This window comes from Miniopterus natalensis, chromosome 12, assembly GCF_054644295.1.
Source record: "Miniopterus natalensis isolate mMinNat1 chromosome 12, mMinNat1.hap1, whole genome shotgun sequence".
Lineage (NCBI taxonomy): Eukaryota > Metazoa > Chordata > Mammalia > Chiroptera > Miniopteridae > Miniopterus > Miniopterus natalensis.
In genome coordinates, this window is record NC_142092.1 from 69,249,991 (window position 1) to 69,272,997 (window position 23,007).

General features: G+C 50.7%; 1 protein-coding gene across 4 annotated transcripts in view; it reads right to left on the reverse strand.

Moving 5' to 3' along the window:
• Nucleotides 1-14: 14 nt before the first annotated feature.
• The window catches only part of SEC16A (SEC16 homolog A, endoplasmic reticulum export factor), a 35,221-nt gene continuing 12,228 nt past the window's right edge, over nucleotides 15-23,007 (reverse strand). For 2 of the 4 annotated variants that reach the window (XM_087822951.1, XM_087822949.1), the window contains 28 exons: nucleotides 20,416-20,510; nucleotides 18,993-19,119; nucleotides 18,334-18,532; nucleotides 18,025-18,199; nucleotides 16,571-16,713; nucleotides 16,002-16,063; nucleotides 15,759-15,897; nucleotides 15,144-15,389; nucleotides 13,777-13,874; nucleotides 13,325-13,406; nucleotides 13,025-13,142; nucleotides 12,723-12,834; nucleotides 12,449-12,554; nucleotides 11,578-11,718; nucleotides 10,471-10,584; nucleotides 10,049-10,241; nucleotides 9,349-9,582; nucleotides 8,760-8,842; nucleotides 7,670-7,819; nucleotides 6,075-6,155; nucleotides 5,814-5,870; nucleotides 5,579-5,690; nucleotides 5,085-5,222; nucleotides 4,794-4,888; nucleotides 4,118-4,183; nucleotides 3,557-3,616; nucleotides 2,652-2,729; nucleotides 15-1,663 (listed from right to left, as the gene is read on the reverse strand). In XM_087822951.1, the coding sequence (XP_087679077.1) occupies nucleotides 1,595-1,663; nucleotides 2,652-2,729; nucleotides 3,557-3,616; nucleotides 4,118-4,183; nucleotides 4,794-4,888; nucleotides 5,085-5,222; nucleotides 5,579-5,690; nucleotides 5,814-5,870; nucleotides 6,075-6,155; nucleotides 7,670-7,819; nucleotides 8,760-8,842; nucleotides 9,349-9,582; nucleotides 10,049-10,241; nucleotides 10,471-10,584; nucleotides 11,578-11,718; nucleotides 12,449-12,554; nucleotides 12,723-12,834; nucleotides 13,025-13,142; nucleotides 13,325-13,406; nucleotides 13,777-13,874; nucleotides 15,144-15,389; nucleotides 15,759-15,897; nucleotides 16,002-16,063; nucleotides 16,571-16,713; nucleotides 18,025-18,199; nucleotides 18,334-18,532; nucleotides 18,993-19,119; nucleotides 20,416-20,510 (3,373 nt within the window). In that variant the 3' untranslated portion in view covers nucleotides 15-1,594. The remainder of the gene's footprint in view (nucleotides 1,664-2,651; nucleotides 2,730-3,556; nucleotides 3,617-4,117; nucleotides 4,184-4,793; nucleotides 4,889-5,084; nucleotides 5,223-5,578; nucleotides 5,691-5,813; nucleotides 5,871-6,074; nucleotides 6,156-7,669; nucleotides 7,820-8,759; nucleotides 8,843-9,348; nucleotides 9,583-10,048; nucleotides 10,242-10,470; nucleotides 10,585-11,577; nucleotides 11,719-12,448; nucleotides 12,555-12,722; nucleotides 12,835-13,024; nucleotides 13,143-13,324; nucleotides 13,407-13,776; nucleotides 13,875-15,143; nucleotides 15,390-15,758; nucleotides 15,898-16,001; nucleotides 16,064-16,570; nucleotides 16,714-18,024; nucleotides 18,200-18,333; nucleotides 18,533-18,992; nucleotides 19,120-20,415; nucleotides 20,511-23,007) is intronic. The other 2 variants (XM_087822950.1, XM_087822952.1) reach the window with 2 other exon arrangements.

The window sequence follows — 23,007 nt, forward strand, 5'->3', positions numbered from 1 at the left end:
CAACAGGTGAGCGCTCAGAGCCCAAAATATTTTATTTAACAATTTGCAGTGTAACAATTTGCATTTAGGAAAAATAGCAGCTCCCACCTGAAGGAAGCTTCTTGAATCAAAAGACACTAACAGAGAACAATGGGCTGGAGGAAGCCAAGGGCAGGAGAGTCTCAGGCCCCAGGAATCACACCCCACTGACCTTGGGACACAAGAGATGCCCCTAACGAGGTCAGCCTTTCCCAGTGAAAGAACAAATGGGTCCAGTCATACATGTCTATGGAACATTCTGGGGGTCTTTCCTAGATGATCACATGACCCAGGAAAATGGGAGGACCTGTGCTGAGTCCACTTTCATAGGACCCTACACTGAGATTTAAAATACCAAGCAGAACTACAGAAATTAGTTCCTAATGATTTTTATAAATATTTAAATCTTTCCCCAGTCTCTTTAGGCTTAACAAGAATGTGAATGGTTTTAAGAACAGTCGATGAAGCCTTAAAGCTTTGAGGCCGGTAGGAGGAAGGTCTTTCTTTGCAGGTTCATATGGCTGAGAGTCAACATATTAGCGACTGAAGGTCTCAGTGTGGAAAAAATTCAGGGGCCGAAATATCAACTTCTAGAGCTTCTGTCAAGAAATTATTTTAGGCTGCTTTCTTCAAGATGCTGCCAATGATGTCACTCAGGTAAGAGGAAGCATGTGGGCTGGATGGTGCTCCGAAGCCAGCCAGCTGAAACACGGCATCGGCCAGTGTACAGAGTGTAGCAACCATACGGCTGTTCTGACGATGCGTCTAACCAGGCTACTCACTAAAAAGACCCAAATTGATAAATTACAGTCACAGCTTTGACACTGGCTGATCAGTGAGGACCAGTCACACTTGGAGCACAAGCTCTGTTCTGTGGCTCTTTCACCCCTCATGGGCAGAAAAAGCCAGTTCCCTGGTTGCAGGAAACCCCTCATGGTCCTAATCGGGCCAGAAAACTCAGTGCTGCTGCAAACACCTTTGCTGCAGGACAGAAATGCGCCGCGGTGCCCAGGGCATCTCAGACCTAACTGAGCTACTGCTAAGTTAACTCCGCCTTCCCTCGGAGACTGATTAGGAACGTACCGCCCATCAATCACTGTTCTCGGTTTGAAACGCTGGGGCAGGGAGCTGGCTACACTGGCTGCAGAGCCGGCATCAGCGTCCCTCCTGAGTCACAGGTTCACTCTTTTCTCCCAGCGTCTTAGATGAACCGTGGGACGATTCTGGCAGTAACTCACCACTGGAGAGACGCTCTAGTTACTGCGGTTCAAAGTCTCCCCGCAGCAAAGGGAGTCCCAGCTGCACTTAGCTTAACATTCTTAAGTGACTATGAACACTTATCCTGAACTCATTCTTTAAGTAAAAGGTTCTGAGTCAAAGGTTCATTCCTTTTCTCCAGATCTTAGAGGAGCTGTGGGATTAACTTTGGCAACACTTCCTAGACAGGTGCGGAGCATCGTGGCTCTGAAATACTGCTTGTCCATCTAGGGACGGAAGGGAGGTCGCAGGCAATCAGCCTGGGTGTCGGTGGAAAGCAATTTCAGGTTCCAGATGCTGATCCAGAATAGGGATCAGTCTACCTCAGTGCTGGGTACTTCCTCTGGCCAATCCTCCCAGGCCTTGAACTTCCCGAGGTGGCAGAGGCCTGAAATGACATGAACAACACTGACTTCCGCAAGCCTGCCCCCCGAGGTGGTGACACTCAGTGAGGGCTCAGCATGCTGCAGTGTGGGCCTGGGTAACAAGCCAGAACACACATCAGTGATGTCAAAGGGGCATGTTCGCTTTGTCCCGTTTCTGCAGCCCACAGCCACTGGCCAAGGTGGTATCAGATGCTTTAAAGGTGCAGTAGTTTGTTAGGGGCTCAAAGTGAGGCCAATTCCAAGAGCCGAGAGTCTAAAGACCCCAGGGAGGGGCACAGGGAAGGACAGTAAATGAAAACAGGCGCTGACTCTTGCTTCCTCACAAATTCTAACTGACATGAAGCTTAAGGGGTTCTTGTAGAGGCATGAACTACAAGATCAAGGTAAAGGGAGGGAAGAAAACCACCACCAAATCTTGAAGTGGAAATGTAGACAGATGGCCAGGAGGTAATGGGAAGCCTCGGTCCTGGGAAGGGGGAGGGGAAAGGAGGCCAAGAAAGGGCCTCATCTGCAGGCACCCAAAGCAGAGGGCAGCAGGGGGATAGGGAAGGTTGGGGCAGCAGGATGGGCTCAGAGTTAGGAGGCCAGGGCACACCGGGCAGCTGGGGCACCACAGGGAAGCGAGGCAGGGTGTGCATCAGGATACCCTGGGGTCAAGTGAGGTTTTCTATTCTGAATACCAAGACCCCTGCAGACCCCTGCCTCCACTCAGCTCCCCTAACCTGGCAGCCAGTCTGTACTTCAGAGGCAAGAGCCTGGAAGGAACAGAGGAGGGGGAGAAATAGAAGGAGACAGTTAAGAACACTCCTGACTGAAGGACACGGCTACCAGGTGATGGCAGCAAGGCCAGCGCAGCACAGTAAACCACGGGAGAGGCACGTCAGTGGGACCTGGCAGGGTCCAAGGCAGTGGCAGAGCCAGGAGTTGGGTCATGGGTTGGGGGAAAGGCTTCTCCCACTTTCCGCCCCAGGAGACTCTGTGGGCACTTACCTGTGCAAACTGTGCAGGGTTGTAGAAGGGCACAGATGCCCCTGGAGGGCCCCCTGCCTGGTGGTGGTCACTGGGAGCCTGAGAACCACAGAGAGCTCAGCTCAACAAGACAATGTCACAGTTATAAATACAGATATTATTTCTGAGTAAGAACTTACAATACTATGAAATAAGCCACAGAAGCAGAGGCAAGAGGCTTCTCGTAACACTGGGTTTCCTTACTTAATGGCTCACAGAGAAGTGGTAAAAATCACAGCAACATGCAGAGTAAAGTGCTTCAGAGACCTGGACATGCATAGCACCGGCAGGTCACGTTAGTGCAGGGTGAGCAGTTAGTAGACATGTCTGGTTACTTCAGATCTAAAGTGTCCAGCTACGGAATCCAATGTTTTAATATGCAAATTGAAGCCTTTCAAGCTGAGTCACTGGGAAAAGCCTGGCTCCATGTGACACAGAAAAGATGAAGCATTCCTTTATTTCCCAACAGACTGACCAAAGGACAACTGTCCTGCTACACTTTGCCTGGCCAAAAATAAGCCTTCTTGAGCTTGATTAGAAAGAGGAATTCTTCCTTTCAAATGAGAACAACAACCCCGGCAGCTACTGACGTGCTCACACAGTGAGGCTACGCCCAAGACCGGTCATTTGGAAAAACCAATTCAGAGAGAGCGCAGTTACAAATCTTCTACCCCCTGGCACATCTGGGGTCTGCTCAACTGTCAGTGCATCTGCACGTGGAACACCCTCTGAGACACTGAAAGAAAGGAACACTGCATCCCCAGTCATGTGATGGCTGGGTGACACCATGGGTGATGTTAGTGACCAACCAGTATAGCACCCTTAAAGGAACACAAAGGTGACCCAATTCAGCCCTGTGTTCAGTGAGAACCACCAGCCACAGGTACCTGGTTAAAATGCTGGCTCACTTCACGTGACAGTGAACTCATTGAGCTACAGCGCGAAAGCTACAAAACAGCGAGAACACAACAGACAGAGAAGTCAACGTGCACGTCACGCTCCAAGCCGTCGGTGTAATTCCAAAGAGCTTTAAAAAGCCACGAGAATTCCAATGGGGAAAAGCCAGAGTGAGCCTCACATGCCCATTTTAATGCACAGTTCTGGTTAAGAAACAACCATTAGTGGGGGGGGGGGGGGGTCTGTCCAGGCCTCAGCAGGGTCAATGGACCTCAGGACCTTGAGAAACAGGAACCGGTGTGCCAGGCTGTGGGCAGAGCTTGAGTTGTGTGAACCCAAACCCCTCACTAGTTCAAGCTCCCAAATGATCCTGCTCACATAAGTGTGATTGTATTTTTAAGAATACAGTAACTTTTCAAGTTGTAAAAAGTATTTAAACTGCCTTTCCTACCCATTAACATTCATTTTTAAAGGAAGAAGCCACTGGACAATAAGAGCGAGCTTCCTTGGCCTGGACTTTGGGCAGAGACTCTGTGGTGAGTGCCCCTTACCTCTCCTCCCTGGGGACTGTCCACTGGACCGTCAGAAGCAGGGAGCGAGGCTGCCGAACTCATAACCTGCCAGAAAGGACATGAAATGCAGCAACTACCAAGTTCTAGTGAACAAGACTCCCACAAGGGGCAGATGACATGGAACCTTCCTCTGGCCCAGGCTATAAACTGCTCTACCCCACAGGAAGTGCTCCTTTGGAGAAGGGGGGGAAGAGCCCACTGTGTGTGGACCCAGATGTCACCGTCCCACTGTGTGCCTCCCAAAGACCTGCCTGTGACCTGGGGTTATTTTTATCCCATTTCTTGGAGCAGGAAACTGAGGCCTGGAGAAGTGACTTTCCCAAATTTCACACAGCTAATTAACGGGGAACCAGGGTTGAATCCCAGTTGATCCAACTTTAGAGACTATAGTCTGAACCATTTTATTTCACATAAAGTTTTTAAACATTAAAAAAATTACCTTTACTACCATTTCAGTAAAACAATCAGGGCATCACACATATGGAGTTTATAATGTGTAAGTCTCCAGAGGATATTCACTACATAGAGCCCTGAGACAGAAGTGGGTGTTCTCTGGGGACACGATGGACACAGACCACAGAAGGTCAGAGCTGATGTTCCTGGCTGAGGAGGAGGCAAATTCCCACAGTGTCCCCGTCCCACTGCGCCTGCTCACCTGGGGTTCCGAGGAAGGTTCTGGATGGGCTGGACCCCCAGCTGGTGCCTGCCCTCCCCTGCCAGACCCTTCTGCAGGTGGGGCTCCCTCTGGGTCTGTGAAGGAGACAATAGGGAGGGGCTGACCACATCCTAGAGGACGTTCCACCAGTGCACTCTCGGAGGGGAGGGAAATGAGGCCCTCTGTACCGGGGCCGGTCATTCCTCTCCAGGGATATTAAGGTCAGCGGCTCCTGGGGAATCAATGGTCAGGAGGTGGGCTAACACCAACGTGCCGCCCCGTACTGCCTACCTGGGTTTGGTCCAAACAACTGTGCCGGGATTGGCAGCGGGGCAAGTGGGGCAAAAAGGTCGGCGGGAGCAAGAGCCGGGTCACTGCGCTGGGGCCCACCCAGGTTTAAGACGTCCACATAGCGTGCTCGACTTCTAGCTGTGGCGGGAGAGGAGGCAAGTCAGGCGGGCATTCCAACTGACCCAGCTTCCACTTGGCTCCTCATGGCGGCAGGGGAAGAGCCAGCAGAGACCCTCTCCAGTCCCACTCAGTGGCTGCGGGATAGCATGCCTCTATGGCGCCCCTCTGCTTAACATCTGCCATTCCACACTGCTGTGCCCTCACTCATAGTAGGTGGTCTGGCATCCCCCCACGCAGTCCTGCTCATGAACCAGTCCCCCTCTGTGTGTGACAACTACCACCCACTACACATGCTCTACTCACAGAACTTGAGAACATCTGTAGGACAAAAGGATTATCCAAAGCAGCTCTCACTTCTAGTTTGACTTTGTTACCTGCTTTTCTAGAAAACATGTTCACAGAGGCTCTGGGGGGCCCTCCAGGCCCAGGGGCGGCAGCTTGTGGAGCCTTGGGAAGTGACATTGGAGGCGGAGGTGGAGCCTTCTTCTGCAGAGGGACAGCTGGCTTCAGAAACCTGCTCATGAACCCCAATGCCCAGGACGTGCCACAGACAGAAGCCTTGGAAGGCAGGGCCCCTCCCAGGCACAGCAAAGGCCCCTTTCAACAAACCTCCTCCTCCGGCTCGTTGGTGTCCACCCATCGGTTCTTCTTTTCATCCCAGACAATCTGCCACGATTGCAGAGCAAAGAACACTGTCAGCGGGCAGCTGCGAGAACTAGTCTGACTACTCGTGCCATAAAGACTCGAGAAGGCGTGCATGTGGATTCATTCTGAAGCTGAAACACACTGTGCCAACAATGCTGGCACGACAACGGACATGCCACCAAGACACCTATCCAGTCCTCAGGTGCCACACTCAGCAACACTCACCGATTTGTTCTTGTCGTCTGGCAAATACGCTTCTGTCCTCTTCTTCCCAGTCAGCCAGCGAGAGAACCAGGACTCAGCACTCTAAACAAAACCACGACAGCACCTTGAGGACCGCACGCCGAGCGAAATGACAGCAATCCTGTGTGTCCCACTCAGAGGAGGCCCCTGGAGGACTCGGATCCAGAGACAGGAAATAGACGGTGGGTGCAGGGCCAGGGGAGGGGTGGGAGCAAGTGCTCAATGGGCAGAGGGTCAGTCTGGGGAAGAAGGAAAGTCCTGGAGAGCATGGTGGTGGCTGCACAACAGTGTGAATGCACCTAATGCCACTGAGCTGTGCCCTTAGACATGGTGGTGACGGTCAACGCCATGTGTACTTCACCACAAACAGTACTGTGCCTCTCGAAGCGTCTCGTGTCTGAGTGCTGACAGAGGCACAGCCTCTGACACTCTCCCCCGAGCAGTGGCAGGCAGTCTGGGAAAGCCAATCCTTGTGTTCCCAGCTGGGGGAATTTACCCACTGGGGAATTTCTTTATTTGTCAAGTACTGTACCTCACTTCTACTAAAAACAGAGAGAAAGCAGTGGTGGCTGCACACACAGGCAAAGCTGCTTCTCTGAATCTCAGTAGGGAATGACCTGCCCTGGAAACGGTGCAGTGACCTGCAAGCTTATGACTTATTTAGCTCACGATTCCACACACATTCTGAATGAAAACTGCTCACAGCAGACACTAGCCATTAAAGAAAATCTTGATAAACCAACCCTATTTTTTTTTTAAATCCCCACCTGAGAATATTTATATTTTTTCCATTGCTTTTCAGAGAGAGTGGAAGGGAGAGAGAGAGTGAAACATCGACGTGAGAGAGACACATCGATTGGTTGCCTCCTGCTTACACCCTGACTGGGGTGGAGCCTACAACTGAGGTACATGCCCTTGGCCAGAATCGAACCAGGGACCCTTCAGTCCATGGACCAAAGCTCTAACCACTGAACTAAACAGGCTATGGCTAAACCAATCTTATTAAAACTAAGAACCAAGGCCCTGGCTGGTGCTGTTCAGTGGTGAGAACGTCAGCCTGCACACTGAAGAGTTGCAGGTTCAATCCCTGTCCCTGGTCAGGGCTCATGTGAGAGGCAACCTATTAATGTGTCTCTCACATCGATGTTTCTCTCTCTCTCTCACCCCACCTCCTTCCCTCCCTTCCACTCTCTCTAAAAAAAATCAATGGAAAAAGTATCCTTGGGTGAAGATTAACAAAAACCCAAAGTACCATGTTCTTCACAGATGGCATTACAAGGGTGAAAAGGCAATCCACAGGTCAGGAGCTCTAATAGAGGGCTTGTATCCACAATATGGAAAGGCCTCCTGCGAGTCACTGACAGCAATGGGGGAAGACAGTGCACACAGCAGAGGACAGAGAAGTGGAAACAGGTATCACCCCTCACCAGGGAAATGCCAATGAAAGCACAGCCAAGCGTCGCCACCCAGCAGAATGGCTGACCGAAGGACCAACAGTGCCCACCCTGCACACGGGGACAAGACCTGGATGGTCGGTGCAGCTTTGGGATGGCTGCTGGAGATGAGCTGTGCATTACCTTCTTAGGCTCCTTGGTCTCTTTTTTGGCTGCCTGTACCGGGCCCTTCACTTCAGGAGCGGGTGTCAGAGATGGAGGCTGCAGGGCACCCAGGCTGGCACCACCCCACCCTGGAGGGGCCTCAGAGTCCTGTAGCATCCTCGAGGAGCCCTGTCCAAGGCAACATGGGAACTGGTTCATCTGGGGCACCTCCCAGGAGCCCTCAGAACAGCTCTGAGAGGCCAGATGACAAAAGTGAGAAGGAAGAAGGTGAGGATGGGTGAGGGCAGCCCTGGCTCTCTGGACCAACTGGAGCAGAGCCAGCCTACACATAACAAGCAACTGTATCAAGGGGCATCACAGGAATCAAAAGGTGGGCTCTGGGCTGGAAAAAACAGACTCTATACACACAGAGCATAAAGACTGGTCAGTAGAGCAATGGGCATTTTAAAAGTAAAACATCCCTGGGTTAAGAGTCTGTTTTCAACAGTTAAACTCTTATTTTATCTTTCCAGGGACAGAAAGTCTTAATGATAGAACACACAGTGAAGTTTAAGTGACAGTAATTTAAGTTTAAATGATAGTAATTGCCTACTGACGGGTGTCCATGCAGTGCTGGGCATCCGTAAAGAAGGTTCCAGAAAGCGGCTTGTATAAAAAACCACTTGTCCCTCCTGCTTGGGGATCAGAGCAAACAGAGGTGGTATTTATACCAAAGAGGTCTGATAAAATGAATCTCAATGTCAAGAAAGCCAGTGGCAATTCTAAGGACACCATCGCAGAGCAGGTGCAGGCGCCTGGGTGGGGTGAGGAGGGGGAATCATGGGGGGGGCAGGATCTTAGGAAAGTTACAATTAACAGCGTGGCTCCACCAGGTGGGTGTTTCTTTCTTCTCCTTAAAGTAACTACTTTTACACAACTATCTTTTTCCCATTCATGTTTTTTACCAAGTTTCAAGTCTCCATACTTTAAGGATTCCAGCTTTTTAAGAAGTGTCTTCTCTTTAAGAAATAACTTAAAAGATAATTTCCTATTTTCAGTATCATCTGTCTACTTGCAACTGAAGAACAAGGAGTCTGGGTCCCTATTCAATGAAAAGGTGGGGGAGTACCACATTGTCAAATTTGCCACCAAAATCCTCTTCTCTTCGTTCCGCCAGTGAGCTTCTCCGGCGGGTGTCCTGTGGCATCATTCCTGTCAATGGCAGAGAGGAGCAGCTGAGCAAAGGACAGAGGGGCGTGGACATAGATAAGACACACGGAGGGCCATGTCCTCCCAGTGCTCCATGAGAACCAAGCCTAAGCATCCTCTGAGGAACAGGCCAATAGTTTTTTCAAGTCTCCACTTTGCTTTGTCCAAGCAGGCAAAGATAGAAAGGCACAGATCAGGTATAAGAGCCACCAATTCTAACTCCAGGCAGAGGGTCCCAGGCACGTGACAAGGGCGACAGCCTGGGCGTACCTCAAGGCCAGTAATCATGCCCTAGACAGCCACATTTCACATCCTAACAAAAGTCACAAGAAAGACTACTACTGACATTCCATTAACCCATTCAACCTAAAACATATAGGATTTTGGTATAAACTAAACAATGTAACTTGTTTCAAGTACAAATAACTTCAATCTCTTCCACCAATGAACTCCTGGAACAGAAAACCCAATTCAGCTCTGCTCTCAGGATGACACCTCAGCAGACCCACCTGGGTCCTGGGTCCGGAGCAGGTGTTCACTCTCCGGAAGAGCTGGTGAGCTGGGTGGCAGGCCACGCCCTGGATACAGGGCTGCAGGGTCAGGCCCAGAGGGCTCTGCAACGCCAAGCGCAGACCCTGGGGTTCCACAGCCAGGCCCCAGCTCAACAGGGCCTGCGGGTGGCACTGGAAACATGGGCACCGTGGCAGGGATGGATGGCGGGCCATCGGGGAGCGCTGGCGGGGCTGCACGGAGACAGTGGAGAAGAGAGAGTCAAAGGTACTGCAGCCAAGTCCATTGCCTGAAGAAGCCCACTGGTGACGATCAGACAATTACTACACAGCGTCGTGCACGGCTGTATTTCTTATTAAGAGACAGGACAGCCCAACATTGAAGCAGAAAGTGCTGAAGAGGCCAAGACATCACTGACTTGGGACAAGGTGAACATACGCTTTTTAGTGCTGAGGGTAATGACAACATAAGGCATGGCTCTAACCCTAGCATGACCCAACCTCCACCTCTGGGGTTCAAACTGGCCACCCCCCTACCCCCAGGTCATTCAAGGCCATGAGCCCTGCTGGGCTCAGAAAGGAAATAAGCATGCTAAGAGATGGAGATGGAGATGGTACAGTGTCCCCTGGGTTCTCCACATCTAGAAGCTGCAGTCTCGAGAGAAAGGTACTCGGGCCCTTCCCCTGCATGCAGGCTCACCTAAAGGCAGCAGCCACACGCCCTGGCCAGAGTGCTCGGCGCTGGGCACAGGTGGCACCAGCAGCGGGTTCTCTGTGCCCAGGTTCAAGGGCTGCTCAAGTCCTGGGCCGTTATACTGTCCCACCTCAGAGCTTGGTGTGCTGGGACAGCGCTGGGGGAAAGTTGGGTCTTGACGCCACACCAGAGCGCCCTCCTGAGGGAGAAATACTTCAGGCCTCGCCAACAGCAAGGCTGTGGGTGCCCATCCCCACTGCCCTGCGCATGCTGGGCTTCAGCAGCCCCCCCTCACACCACCCTCCCATCCTGCAGAGAGGCCCTCTGACAAATACCTCCCAAACTGTCCTGTTTACAGCTAACACTACAATTGAAAACCACAGTGGCACAAGCCAGCATCAGTCCCATGACTAAAAGCTACAGCTCACCTTGACCTGCTTCTCCACACGCTGCAGCTGGACCAGCCAGGTGGGCTCCACAAAGGATTCCTCCTCCGGCTTCTCTTTCAGCTGAGGGTCGAAGAGTCGTAACTGGGAAGCGATCTAGAGACACATGAGAAGTAAAGGCCCCTGTTACTACCAGTGTTTTCAAAACCTATTCTAACTTAGAACAAATGCATCCTCAGTGTTAAATTGGAGACACAGTCTCAGCTGCAACACTTTTCAGAAGTGTGCTACATGACATGCCTTACACATTCATGGTGATGCTGAGTGATCAGAAAGCAAGCCTGGGAGGTTACAGCTCACTAGAGCTAACCTCTGGTGTCATCTGCATGAGGTCAGCTGTACCTAGACCCCCCTGGAACTGAACTTGCCTGCCACCACCACCTGAGGACACAGACTGGACCTGACCAAGCCAAATGTTGAACTGACCTAGACAGGTACATACTCTGATTGGGTGGTGGGTGGTGGGGTGGGGGGATGGAGGGGGAAGCGGGGGGGGGGGCAGTGGGAGGGTCCAGATAAAACAAGTTTGGCCTTGTGTTACTAACTGCTGAAGCTGTCTAAAAATCTCAATAAAAAACTTTTAGGTATCACATGAGCACATTTTCAAAAATGTCGCTCCTTAGGGAGGGGAGACATAATAATGTGACCACTGTGATGCTGGCTGGGTGCTGTCCACCTGTCCCATTTACGATTCACACAGTTCTAAGCCCAGTCACACTATCTCCACTCTCAAGAGTGGAGAAACGAGGCCTGCAGTGGGGCGGCGAGGACCCAAAGCCAGGCTGTCGGACTCCGGAGTCTTACAGTTAACTGCCAGACTAAACTGCAGGATAATAATTTCTAGAGATGAAGTCCTTATTTTGAAGTACTACTAAGTTTCTGTACTGGCACAAGATGACTGCAGGATTCCTATGATAACATGAAAAACACCAAACATCTGCCTGAGAACATCTCAGTACTGTAACTTGTCCTTGAGGTCAGCCCCGAGTGCCCGCCAGTCCCAACCCTGCTCAACCCGAGTTCAGGGATCCTGACCCCAGGCTAGCCCATCAGTCCTGTGCTGGGGACAGAGACTCAAGAGGACAGCACCTGAACCAGCTGGCTGATGAGCACGGGGGAGTGCCTATGGGGCTGCTGCAGGATGCTCTTGGCAATCACTTCACAGTAGTGAAAGGCCTGAGTGGCCAGCCCCATGTCGGCCAGGCGGCAGGAGTAGATGAACTTGAACACCTGAAACAAACAAACAAAGCTCAGCCATACTGTGGCTCCTTTCCCTGCAGCCCCCCTACAAGCTGAGAATTATTCTGGATGTTTCGTGTATCTTGTGTACCCCTGTGGCCCCAAAACAGCACTAGTCCCCATTCCCTGAGATAATTCAGATCAAAGGAAACAATTGAGCTTCTAAGGCCACTTTTTCTCTTCAGCATCCTCAGAGAGCCACCAGGGCTCCAAGTACAGAAGCCATAACTCAGCACACACAGGACAGCCCCCCAACCCCACCCACAGACAGCCATAGCCTGTCCCATAGCCACTGTCTCCTAGCTCTGGATTATGCAAGTGTTTACACACAGATGCTCACACACTCACTCATGCTCACACACATGCTCACACACACACACATATTCACACATGCTCACACATTCATGCATACACATACGCACTTGCTTACACTCACACATTCACACACACACTTGCACACTCACACACTCACTCCTGGGTCAGATAACACTCCTACCATACTAAAAATAGCCAACAGAAACAATACTCCAGGTTTTTAATATTTTAAATATTAAGACCCAAAACATAAACAAAATCCTCAATTCAACAGGGTTTATTCTCACACAATATAGATCAAATGTCTCCCCAAGATTGCCGCAAACACTTCATCACTTTTTGCTAAGAACTCCAAAACTAGAAGCCAGCAGAGACTCGTCAGCCCTGCGCCACAGATGCAGCTCACCTGGAAGTTGGGCATGGGGCTAGATTGGGTCCCCAGCGACTGAGCATACTCATAGGCCTCTGTCCTCTGGATAGCTTCATTGGTCGCAAACTTTAAAAATGGCAAACTGTTGAGGAAATGAGTTATTTTTATCTTTGAGCAAGTAACCCAGGAGTGTTCATGCATGATAAGGATGTGAGGCCACCATCCTGGCTCTGTTTCTGGGTTAGCTAAAGGGGGAGCAGGGGAGGGCATTTCCCTCTAAAGGAAAACACACAATTATGCAATTCCTCACCTGTGGTTTGATCCAATTAAGACAAGTTTTGTGGTTTTCTTTGTATAAACCCCAAATCCAACCTCGGCCATGAGGTAGCAGAAGTGCGCAGCATCTAAGAGACCTTTCGAAGCTGAAGAGACATAAAGTGGGCCAAGTCTTAGTCAGGGGGATTCTCCCAGAAATCAAAGATTATGAACAGAAAATGGCAGGGCTGCCAGAGGAACGAAAGTCTTGTGGCCCTTACCACCCGGACTACAGCTGGCACAGGCACATCTCCCATGCTCCACCTATGGGGCCTTCTCTGTCTGCACCTGACCCACCTAGAGTGTCGCCCATTGTGGCCATTGTCCTAGATTCCACATCCATGTTGTTGTTCAAGTTGGACAAAACCATAGCAAGATGCGGCCTCCAGTCTCCCCACTTCTCATCTCCGCAACACTAAAATCACAAGAAAGGAAGCAGAACACACCCTTATCCTGGGAAGGGAGAGTCAGTGTAGCTTTGCAATGGTTGGGCTCAGGGAGCATGAGGAGGCAAGGGCAGAAAGGTCTCATCCTGTGATGAAACCTTTTCCACAGACAGCAGGGCCATGGGAGCGACGGGGAGAGCTCCCCACTGACCGTGGACGCTGCAGGCATCCGCCCAGACATCAGTTGGTAGACAGTCTGCAAGGGGTCATTGATGGGAAGACTGTTAGCGAACCTGGGGAGACAAAACGACAGGAAAACCTAACTTGACCCAGCTTAAAAAAAGATACAAGACACAAGTCTGGTCTCATTTCAGCCCCGTTAATGATCGGTTCTGATGCTTCACCTTGGCGGTGCACATGGCTCAGTATTAAAAACGCTGTAAAAGATAAAGACTAAGGAGCTCACTGAGATTTGAAAGAGTTAAAAATCAGGCAGTGAACAGGGCACGGCAGCCCACATCCCTGTGACAGCACCACAGTGCAGGCGATGTTCCCCAGCTGTGACGAGAGCTAGACACCTGCATGCTTCAAAGAGCTGCCAAGACACTGCCACTAGACCAGCTGGTTGAGCCCAGAAGCCATCAGCCTCGTGAGATTCTTTACCTGGTCATGACTCTGGCATGTGTCCGGCTGTCCATCTTACTTGCAAGTAACAGAGCATGACCCCACAAGCCGTTTTTCATTGCAGACTCCAAAGCATCCTGCAAAGCAGTATAGTGGTGAGCTGAGTTGGCACGATACTCACATGACGTGTGTCATCCACACTGCCAGGAAAGGAGAAAGGACTTGACTATGGTGAGACACATGTGCCTCAACGGCCCCCAAAACACACCTGTGCATAGCTCAGAAATCAAAGACAAGTCCACTGCCATTACTTTCCCCTGTCCAAAGTCCCTGTGGTTGTAGGTCTTGCTGCACACACACACTGCTTTTACAAACTGCAGCATAAAGAATAAGCAGTCTTGGCTGGGTGCCTCAGTTGGCTGAAGCGTCATCCTGATGTGCCAAGGTTGCGGGTTCCATCCCCAGGCAGGGCATATACAAGAATCAACCAATGATGCATGAATAAGTGGAGCAGCAAATGAATGTTTCTATCTCTCTGTCTCTCTCCTTTCCCCAAAGCCAGTAAATTAAAATTTTTTTTTAATAAAAAGAATGAGCAGGCCAGTCAGACACAGGATGACAGAGAGGCAGTGCTGCCATTCCCAAAGGGCTCTTCCCACTGGGATCCGCTGAGAAACTCCATGTATGTGTTCACTCCCCAGTGCCAGAGTGATGTCCTGTCAACATGGACAGAGCCTCCCCTTAGCCTAATAACCTGGGGTATAATTTAGAAAACTTCTATGACCTGAGCTTATCATGATGTAGAAGTCTCAAGGACCTGGGGCCAGTCAGCCCCCTGACACTGCAGCCATGTACATGCTGGGCATGTGCACACAGCACACAGGGCACCCAACCACCCTAGACCCTCCTCTCCACTCCACACAACCAGAGAGAACTTCCACAGCGCTAACACCTGTACAAGGCTTCTAGGCGCTCGCCCTCCCTGTAGGCCTCTGCATGTGCTGTGCCTGACTCACTCCCGCTAGGCACCAGCTCCCACTAGTACCTACCACACCTCAGAGACCCTGAGCCCATGCACCTGTGACAACAGGTTGCATGTCTGTCTCATCCCTGACACTCACTGTACAGGGCAGGGCACAGCCTGAGCTCGATAAGTGCATTTATTTCTTGCAAGACTGAAAACTGAAACTGTGAGTCTTCGATATTGGCAATATGTAGAGGAAAATCACTGTGATACCTTCAGAGAGATAACACAGGGTGCCAGATGATTCTTTAGGAATGTCACCGTCAAGGCCCGTTGCTCTTGAGGCAGGACTCTGTCCCTCCCACGCCTGCTTCCTGGCACTTAAGCCACACTCAGTGGACGCTAGGACATGCCCGGGGCGTCCGTGAGCTCAGGGACTTACCTTCTTACGGCCATACAGCAGCAGCTCTCTGAACCTCTCCGTCTCTTTTTCCAGAGTGCTGGTGGTAGCAGCCTGATTGTCAGTGAGAAACGAGAGCTGGGCCTCCACCGACTCCTCCTCCTCTGCTTGATCCAAGGCTTCATTTGTAAAATCAATCAGGTTGGCCTCGTTGGGTGACTTCCCAGGAAGCCACACAGTTTTGTGGTCTTGTAACAACAGTTCAGCAATGTCTGTTCCCACCACGGTCTGCAGGGTGGCAAGGACAGAAAGAATGAGGGGCTTCACTACGGACAGGACTTACCGCAGGTCCTCCTGTCCTGCTCAGGTGAGGACCGCCAACAGGTCTCCTTGGATGAGCATGCCAGGCTACCACAGCACAAACCACCACTCCCCACATGCCCAGGAGCCAGACACACAGATTGACCTGGTGGGTCTGAAACTCCCTTTGCCCCAACTGCACAACCTGCTTGTCTTACACTTCTCCAAGTCACTGCTAAGATGGTTCTGGTTGCTCAGCCCAGCACAAAAATCCCGCCCCACTCCTTGGGGGGACCCCGGAACCCTGAGACCCCAGGCCAACAAGAAGAAGCATTTTAAAGGTAAGAAGGCACATACCCCATTCTGTCTGCACAACAGAACGATAAAGTTCCAAAGAAGATTTGCAGACTCTTTGTCAATTAAGTTTTCATTGTGCAAACATTTTGTGGCTTTGCTCTGTGCAAAATTAATAACATCCACTTTATGGGTGTCGTCTCTGAAAAAAGAACAACATTCAGTGAACTGCAACAAGCACAGTGGCGAGGCCACACTCAGCCACAGCTGCCCAACAGCTGCCCCAGGTGCTCAGGTGGGACATACTTGCCCAGCGGCCCCGGGAATGCGCGCATCTCCTCCTGCTCTGGCATGTGCTGCAGCAGTGTCTGTGAAGAATAGGTGAGGGACGGGGAGAAGGCAGCTCAGGGGTGGGCACCGCCACTGCCCACCTGTGTCTGCTGACCTGAGGACGGCCTGTCCCCAGGAAGGCAAAGGTGCTCCATTATGGGGCACGACTGTGTCTGGTAGGCAACAGTGACTTTAACACTTTTAGCAGTGAGATCCATTCCCCCCTAAACTCTGAACTGATACATGTGACAGAGGTCTGTGGGGCTGAAAAAGAGTGGGGCACCCCATCCCCCACCAGCCAGCCACAAGGACTTTTACAGCATGAAGGACCTCTACTCGTTATCGAAAATCACCAGTAAATGAACACCAACAGTGTCCTCCCCTCAAAATCAGAAATGCAAGTAAAGAGATGTATAACCAAACAGAACAAATAAAAACCTATCAACTGAGGATTCATAGGAATCAACACTTTGCAAGGCTGTTTTTCAGAAACAAGGATGAGTGCACGGGCAGCCCACTGGCCTGCAGCTGCACCCCAGCCTCACCTCCATGCTGTGCACTTCCACCAAGGCAGGCTGTCCTTCAGAAGGCAGATTGGGGATTACTCGGATGAGCTGACCCCCAGGACCAAACCTGGCACAGACATGAGGCACTGAGAACTTCTCAGGAGAAGTGGGTCTCGATGGAGCTGCAGTTACAGGGCATGAACGGGAAACAGCCGGCTTGTCAGTTCTGGGTGCTTCAGAACCAGACCAACAGCTCAGATGTCAAGGTGCCCACACAAAGGGACCTCAGATTAACTTACTTTCAACTAGAAGTTAATAACTGCTATTTAATTGCCCATTAAAAAGTAGAAATACTTTTTAGAAAAATGTTTAAGGCATTAAAAATGAGAAATACTCTCCTCTAAATAAAAAAAAAAACGCCTTTAAAAACTGCCCCAAAGCAGGTGTCACAGGAAGCAGAACTCTCTAGACCCTTTGTGCCTTAGCTTTTGTTCTCAACTTCAGAGCTGAGTGAAAGTGAAGGTGTGACACCTCCAGTTAAAAAGGAGGATTTTCAGCCCTGGCCGATTTGGCTCAGTGGTTAGAGAGTCGGTCTGTGGACCTAAGAGTTGAAGGTTCGATTCCCGGTCAAGGGCATGTACCTTGGTTGCAGGTTCGAGCCCTGCCCTGGATGGGGTACAAGTGAGAGGCAACCAGTTGGTGTTTTTCTCTCTCTCTCCCCTCTCTGAAAAATCAATGGAGAAAACATCCTCAGGTAAGGATAAGACAAAAAACAAAAAGGAGGGTTTCCACCCAGCAGGGCGGCTCAGTTGGTTGAGCACCGTCCTGTGCACGGAAAGGTTGCAGGTTTGATTCCCAGTCTGGGTGCATGTGGGAGGCCACAGTCAATATTTCTCTCTCGCATCAATGTTTCTCTCCTTCCCTTCCTCTCTCTAAGCACGTCTTCAGGTGAGGATTAAACAAAAAAAAATTTTCAATTGAAATACTACTTCAAGAAGGAAAGTCTACTGTTATAGTTCAGAACTTTACACGTTTTTACAGTTTTCAAGATACAGCATTTAATCAAACATTTCAGAGGGGACTAAGAATGTGGCACATGTGACAAGCCAGTTTTTCTAGGGGAACTAGAAGTTTCCTCCAAAAGCTGCTTACCCATGTGGTCAGCATGGGAACATGAGGCCCCACCCAAGAACCTCACAGTGAGCCTGCACTCAGAGTCACATGAGTACACGTGACAGACAGGTAGGGCAGCTCTCAGGCTTGTGAGCCAAAGTACAGAGGGATGCTATCAGCCCATCATGACAAGTTCTGTCTCTCAGACGGATGGGCATGCTCCAGTTGTCCTGACTCTGCGGGGAAGATTAGGCCATCGTGAATTCTCATCATAGTTACAATTCACTCTCTGTTTCTTGTCCCAGGCTTGTGAAGCTACCCCTGGTGTGACTGGGCACCCCCCTGCACCTGTGGGCACACAGGGCCTTGACCGCACACACCTTGATCCACAGCGGGCCAGCCGGCGTCAGCAGGATAGCCGTACTCTGGGAAGCCCTGGGCACTGGTGAAATTGCTAACATAGGTGTCGTAGGCATAGTCCCCGTGGAAGGAGCCTGGTGGAGGTGGGGCCTCATAAGGACCCACAGTCACATTGCAACTTCTGTAAACCTGACTCTTAGGAAACACAAAGCCAGCAGATAAAGTCAGTTCACCATGAACATCAGTCAAACTTGGAGCATGCTGTCAGAGAACAGGGCGGGGAACTGGGTCTAAACAGAACTGTGTGGACGGAGCGCCCACCCACTCACCTGCTGTGAGTGAGCACTGAAGCTGCTGTGGCGACTGTGTACACTGGGGGCACTGCGCAGGCTCTGCCCTGAGTGCTCACTGTGCACGCTGCGCCGATCCACGTCTTCCCCATAAGGGTCCCTGTGGGGCTCAGGGTCGTCATCAAAACTCCCTGTGAAGCGAGGGTCATACCTCCAGGGGTCATCATACCTCTCAGGCCTAGAGGACCAATGGGGCAAAGACAACAGTGGGCACTGGGGGCCACCTGGGCACAATGCGCACTGCTACGCAACACTCAAGCCCCCACCAGGTCCTCACTGCCTTGCCGTCCTCCCATCATTACGAGTCCTGACTCTCAGGGCTGGTCAGAACACACTCCTGAGTGGAGTCCCTGTAACCCAAGTCCAAGCTCAGGCCCTGGGTGAAGATTCAGAAGTATACTGCAAGTTCATGCCAGCGGTCACACTGCTCACAGACACTAAGGAGACAAGGGCAAACCAGCACCCAGGCACTTGTTCTGAGGCCCAAAGTTAGAGGGTCCAGTCTGTCCGCATCTTTTAGGCAGTGACTATGATGCCAGCTGCTCCCCAGGAGCCCACACACAGCTGCAGTTCATGGGTCATTTACAAAGCACAGCTCTGATTTCCGTCCACCCCTCAGCAAAGTGTGTCTCACCTACCTGTCAGCATAAGTGTAGTTTTCTTTCCTGTACAGGTCGAATTCCGTGTCATACCAATACCTGCGGTCATAGGGGCGAGGATCCCTGAACCCAGAAGCATAGGGGTACCGGTCCCAGCGACCTGGATCTGTAAGCAAGAGATTAACAGGCTAAAACAACAAGCACGGAAGACAATGTGTGGCCTTCCCCGGAGAAACGGTGCCGCCCAGTACTGAAGAATGCTTCCAGACTCCCTGCAGAACCAAATTTTCCTCCCGAGAAAGTCAGCATGACCCTGGTATATTAACTGAGATACCAGAGGTAACCGGCCGAGTCCTGCCTGAGTGTCTAATACCTAAAGGCCACTGGCTTTTTTCTCTCAATACACACAATTAAAAAGAAAAAAAAACCTGCTACATAACATCTTGATTAAATTCTTGCCCACAGTTACTACTTTTAAAAAGTTAATCCCATAACTACAAATTTTACTCATATCTCTTCTAATGTGGTCTGGAAAGGTTTAAGAAATACTCTCAAAACTAAAGAACTGTTTTTAAAAAGACCAGTAACATTAAAGCAAACCAGATGTACCATTTTTGGCAACTGTGTGCAGATTTAATGTTTAAAGTAATGCAGATATGAAAGGGGAAACAGAGCAAAAGGCAGGTGGCCGTGTAGGGATAAACAAAGGCTGCAGGCCTGGGGCCCTCCTCTGCACCGAGCACAACAGAGGGAGAAGCAGGGCTCAGGGACACGTGGCCAAGAGGCACACCCTTACTGACAGTGAGGGGACATGTTTGCCCGGCCTTCCCTGGAGAAACAGCCTCCAATGCCAGAGCCCTGGACATGCATGGCCACAGAGCATGGCAGACATGGCTAGTGCCACTGAAGAGCTAGCTGCTCTCTCATTTTATTTCTTTTGATCAATGTAAACAGTCACACAGGGATAAGGCAGCTCTAGAGCTACTGATAACTGTGTTCTGCTGGAAAATCAAAGAAAACTGCTAATATGATAAAGACACATTCATGCTGTGATTAAAATACAACTGCTAAAAGTAGTAATAGAGCATGGCTAGTGTGGCTCAGTGGTTGGTTGAGCATCGACTTATGAACCAGGAGGTCATGGTTCGATTCCCCGTCAGGGCACATGCCCGGGTTGCTGGCTCGATCCCCAGCAGGGGGCGTGCAGGAGGCAGCCGATCAATGACTCTCTCATCATTGATGTTTCTATTTCTTTCTCCCTTTCGCTTCCTTTCTCTGAAATCAGTAAAAATATATTTAAAAAAAAAGAAAGGCAAAGAAGGCAATCTCTTCACTTAAAAAAAGTAGCAACAGAAATTACCTCCAGATGCAGATTACCTGGGCTCTTGGATGAGGGCAGAGATTAACAGAAGGGCCTTTGCCTAAGGCCCGCAAAGCACAACTTGCTGGCTGCTCCACGTACCTCCATAGTCATACTGGCCGCCGTAGTAGCCGGCATAATCACTCTGGCTGCTCCATCCACGTTTGGAACTGTAGTAACCTTCAGGATGCCCTTGTCTGAAATCATATAGTGGTTACCAACAAGGCACCTACTTTTGAAAAGCGCGACAGGATATCAGTATAGATTGTACCCAGGGCGACAGGCATTTGTTAAAGCACTTGGTCGTGGACAATTCTAATCAGAAGTCCCAAAACCACACAAAGACGAGCTTAAGGGTTCCTTATCACACAGCAAATTAAAATTTCTCTCTTACAATAACTATGTGAGCACTTTAGCACAGAACTTTGTGTTCTCAGTGCTGTCGCCCATAAAGCCAGGGCTGAAATGGGGTTCTCGAGGTATGGATATCAGACTTAACAGAAGCAAAACGCACCGAGGTATGAAAATGAGCTGAATGCTGACTTCCAGACCTACTACACAGACTGTGCCGAGTGTCCTCTGAGTGGGTCAAGGTGCATCCGGCCCTAGTGGCCCTCAGAGTTGACAAGCATGGGCCTCGCCACGTGACTGGCAGGCTGGCCTCACAGAACAAGTCTGACTGTGATTTGAGTTAAAGAAAAGAGGGAACTTAGCAGGAAGACAGGTATCTGACCTGGGGCAGTAAGATTCCTGAAAGGGCTTAATGACATTTTTGTTCTTTAATAGCAAGTTTTAGAAAACATTTTACCTTTATTTACTTATTTAAAAAGTTTTTTTCTTTTAACATATCTTTATTGATTTCAGAGAGAGGAAGGGAGAGGGAGAGAGAGAGAGAGAGAGAAACATCAATGACGAGAGAGTCATCATTGATTGGCTGCCTCCTGCACGCCCCCTGCTAGGGATCGAGCCAGCAACCCGGGCATGTGCCCTGACGGGGAATCGAACTGCAATCTCCTAGATCCTAGGTGAATGCTCAACTGCTGAGCCATGGCTGGCCAGGTTAATATTTGATTTTTAAAATCGACTTCTCTCATGTCTCACTCAGCTGAGCCTGGGAATTGGTGGGTGCAGCTCCTGGGAGGGAGAGCTGGGGCCTCAGCCCAGCACCCACTCTCAACACTTCAGGGTGAGAGTACCTGTCCACACATGGGGGGATCCCGAGAAATGACCTGATGCAGCACAGAACCAGGAACATGCACCTCCTGACCCCCATGAACCCTGCATCCTTTGGGAAAGACAATCACAGAAACAGAAGGTCCATGCTTACCTCAAGCAGTCCCCACTGGGATGGGATCACAGTGGCACAAGAAAGATGAGCTAATGCTAAACATAACATGGAAACACACGCACGCATGCACACATGCATGCATGTACATGCACCGCCCCCCTCAAGCAAAGTAGGGGAGGACGGAGACTACCCTCCTGTGCTGTCAGAAAATGGTGCAGACACGACAGATAAGGGGACAAACCTCCCACGTAACCACCCAGCCCGTAGTTAGGTGCCTCTCCACACTGAGCCAGCTCTGGCCTCTGAAATGAGTTGCCACATTAATCTGCAGGTAGGCAAGCGAAGGGAAACTGGAACAGTCAGATGTACCCTGGCACCACCTGCCTCTGTAATCCCTTGCCTCCCAGGGGTTCTAGAAAATACAGGCCCACTGCTCTCACTGAATCAGAACACTGCTTCCCAGGTGACAGGGTGGTATCCAGGTGCTAAGACCCAGAACCTTCTCACATAAAGCACCTAGTACACTGGGCTACATGTCCCTCTGTGGCACTGGACAGTCAAGCTACCAGACACCTGAAGAGCCAGCGAAAAGGAGCCCACAGTTCTGAAAGGCACTGCGTGTACCAAGTCTGTATCAGTGACCAGGTTTTCTCTGTCTCAAGTTTAAGGAACCACATACCCTTGTAGCAAAAGCTACACCTGTGAGACGTTACTTCGCCAGGTGAAGGCTTTGGAAGGTGGACAGAGCTGGGCACACCCGACAGCCACCCTTCCTTTGTTCCAACTCCTCCAGCACCTGAGCGGGATGCCTCTGACAGGCTCAAGTTCTCACTTGGCTGGAGGCACAGTGCCAGGGCTGTTTCAACATCCCTCATTTGTAATCATAAAACTGAACCAGGGTCAGTGTGAGAAAGAAGCAGGATGGCAACATCGGGTCTCCGGAACAACAGGCGGTGTTGGGGAAAAACATAGGATTCTAGGCCAAGAGGCCAGCTGCATTCTGGCCCAAGTCTGCCTGGCTAAACACCATGGACTCTCTGTGACCTGTGGTGGGGAACAGCCTGCAAGGTAAAAGCTGCTGCAGTCTAGGACCTGAGCATTCAGTCACCAAGCCTCCAGAGCACACACGTGCCCTAGCAATGAGACCACCACCTAGGCCGGGGAGAAACTCCACGAGGACAGTGGTGCCTCTGACCAAACGCTGGCTGACACATGGCCATGGCTGCATGCCGGTGTGCTAATCGCCATTTAAAAATGCATCTTGTGCCCGACTGGCGTGGCTCAGTGGTTGAGCATCGACCTATGATCCAGGAGAACGAGGTTCTATTCCTGGCCAGGGCACATGCCCAGGTTGCAGGCTTAACCCCAAGTGGGGAGCGTGCAGGACGCAGCCGATCAATGACTCT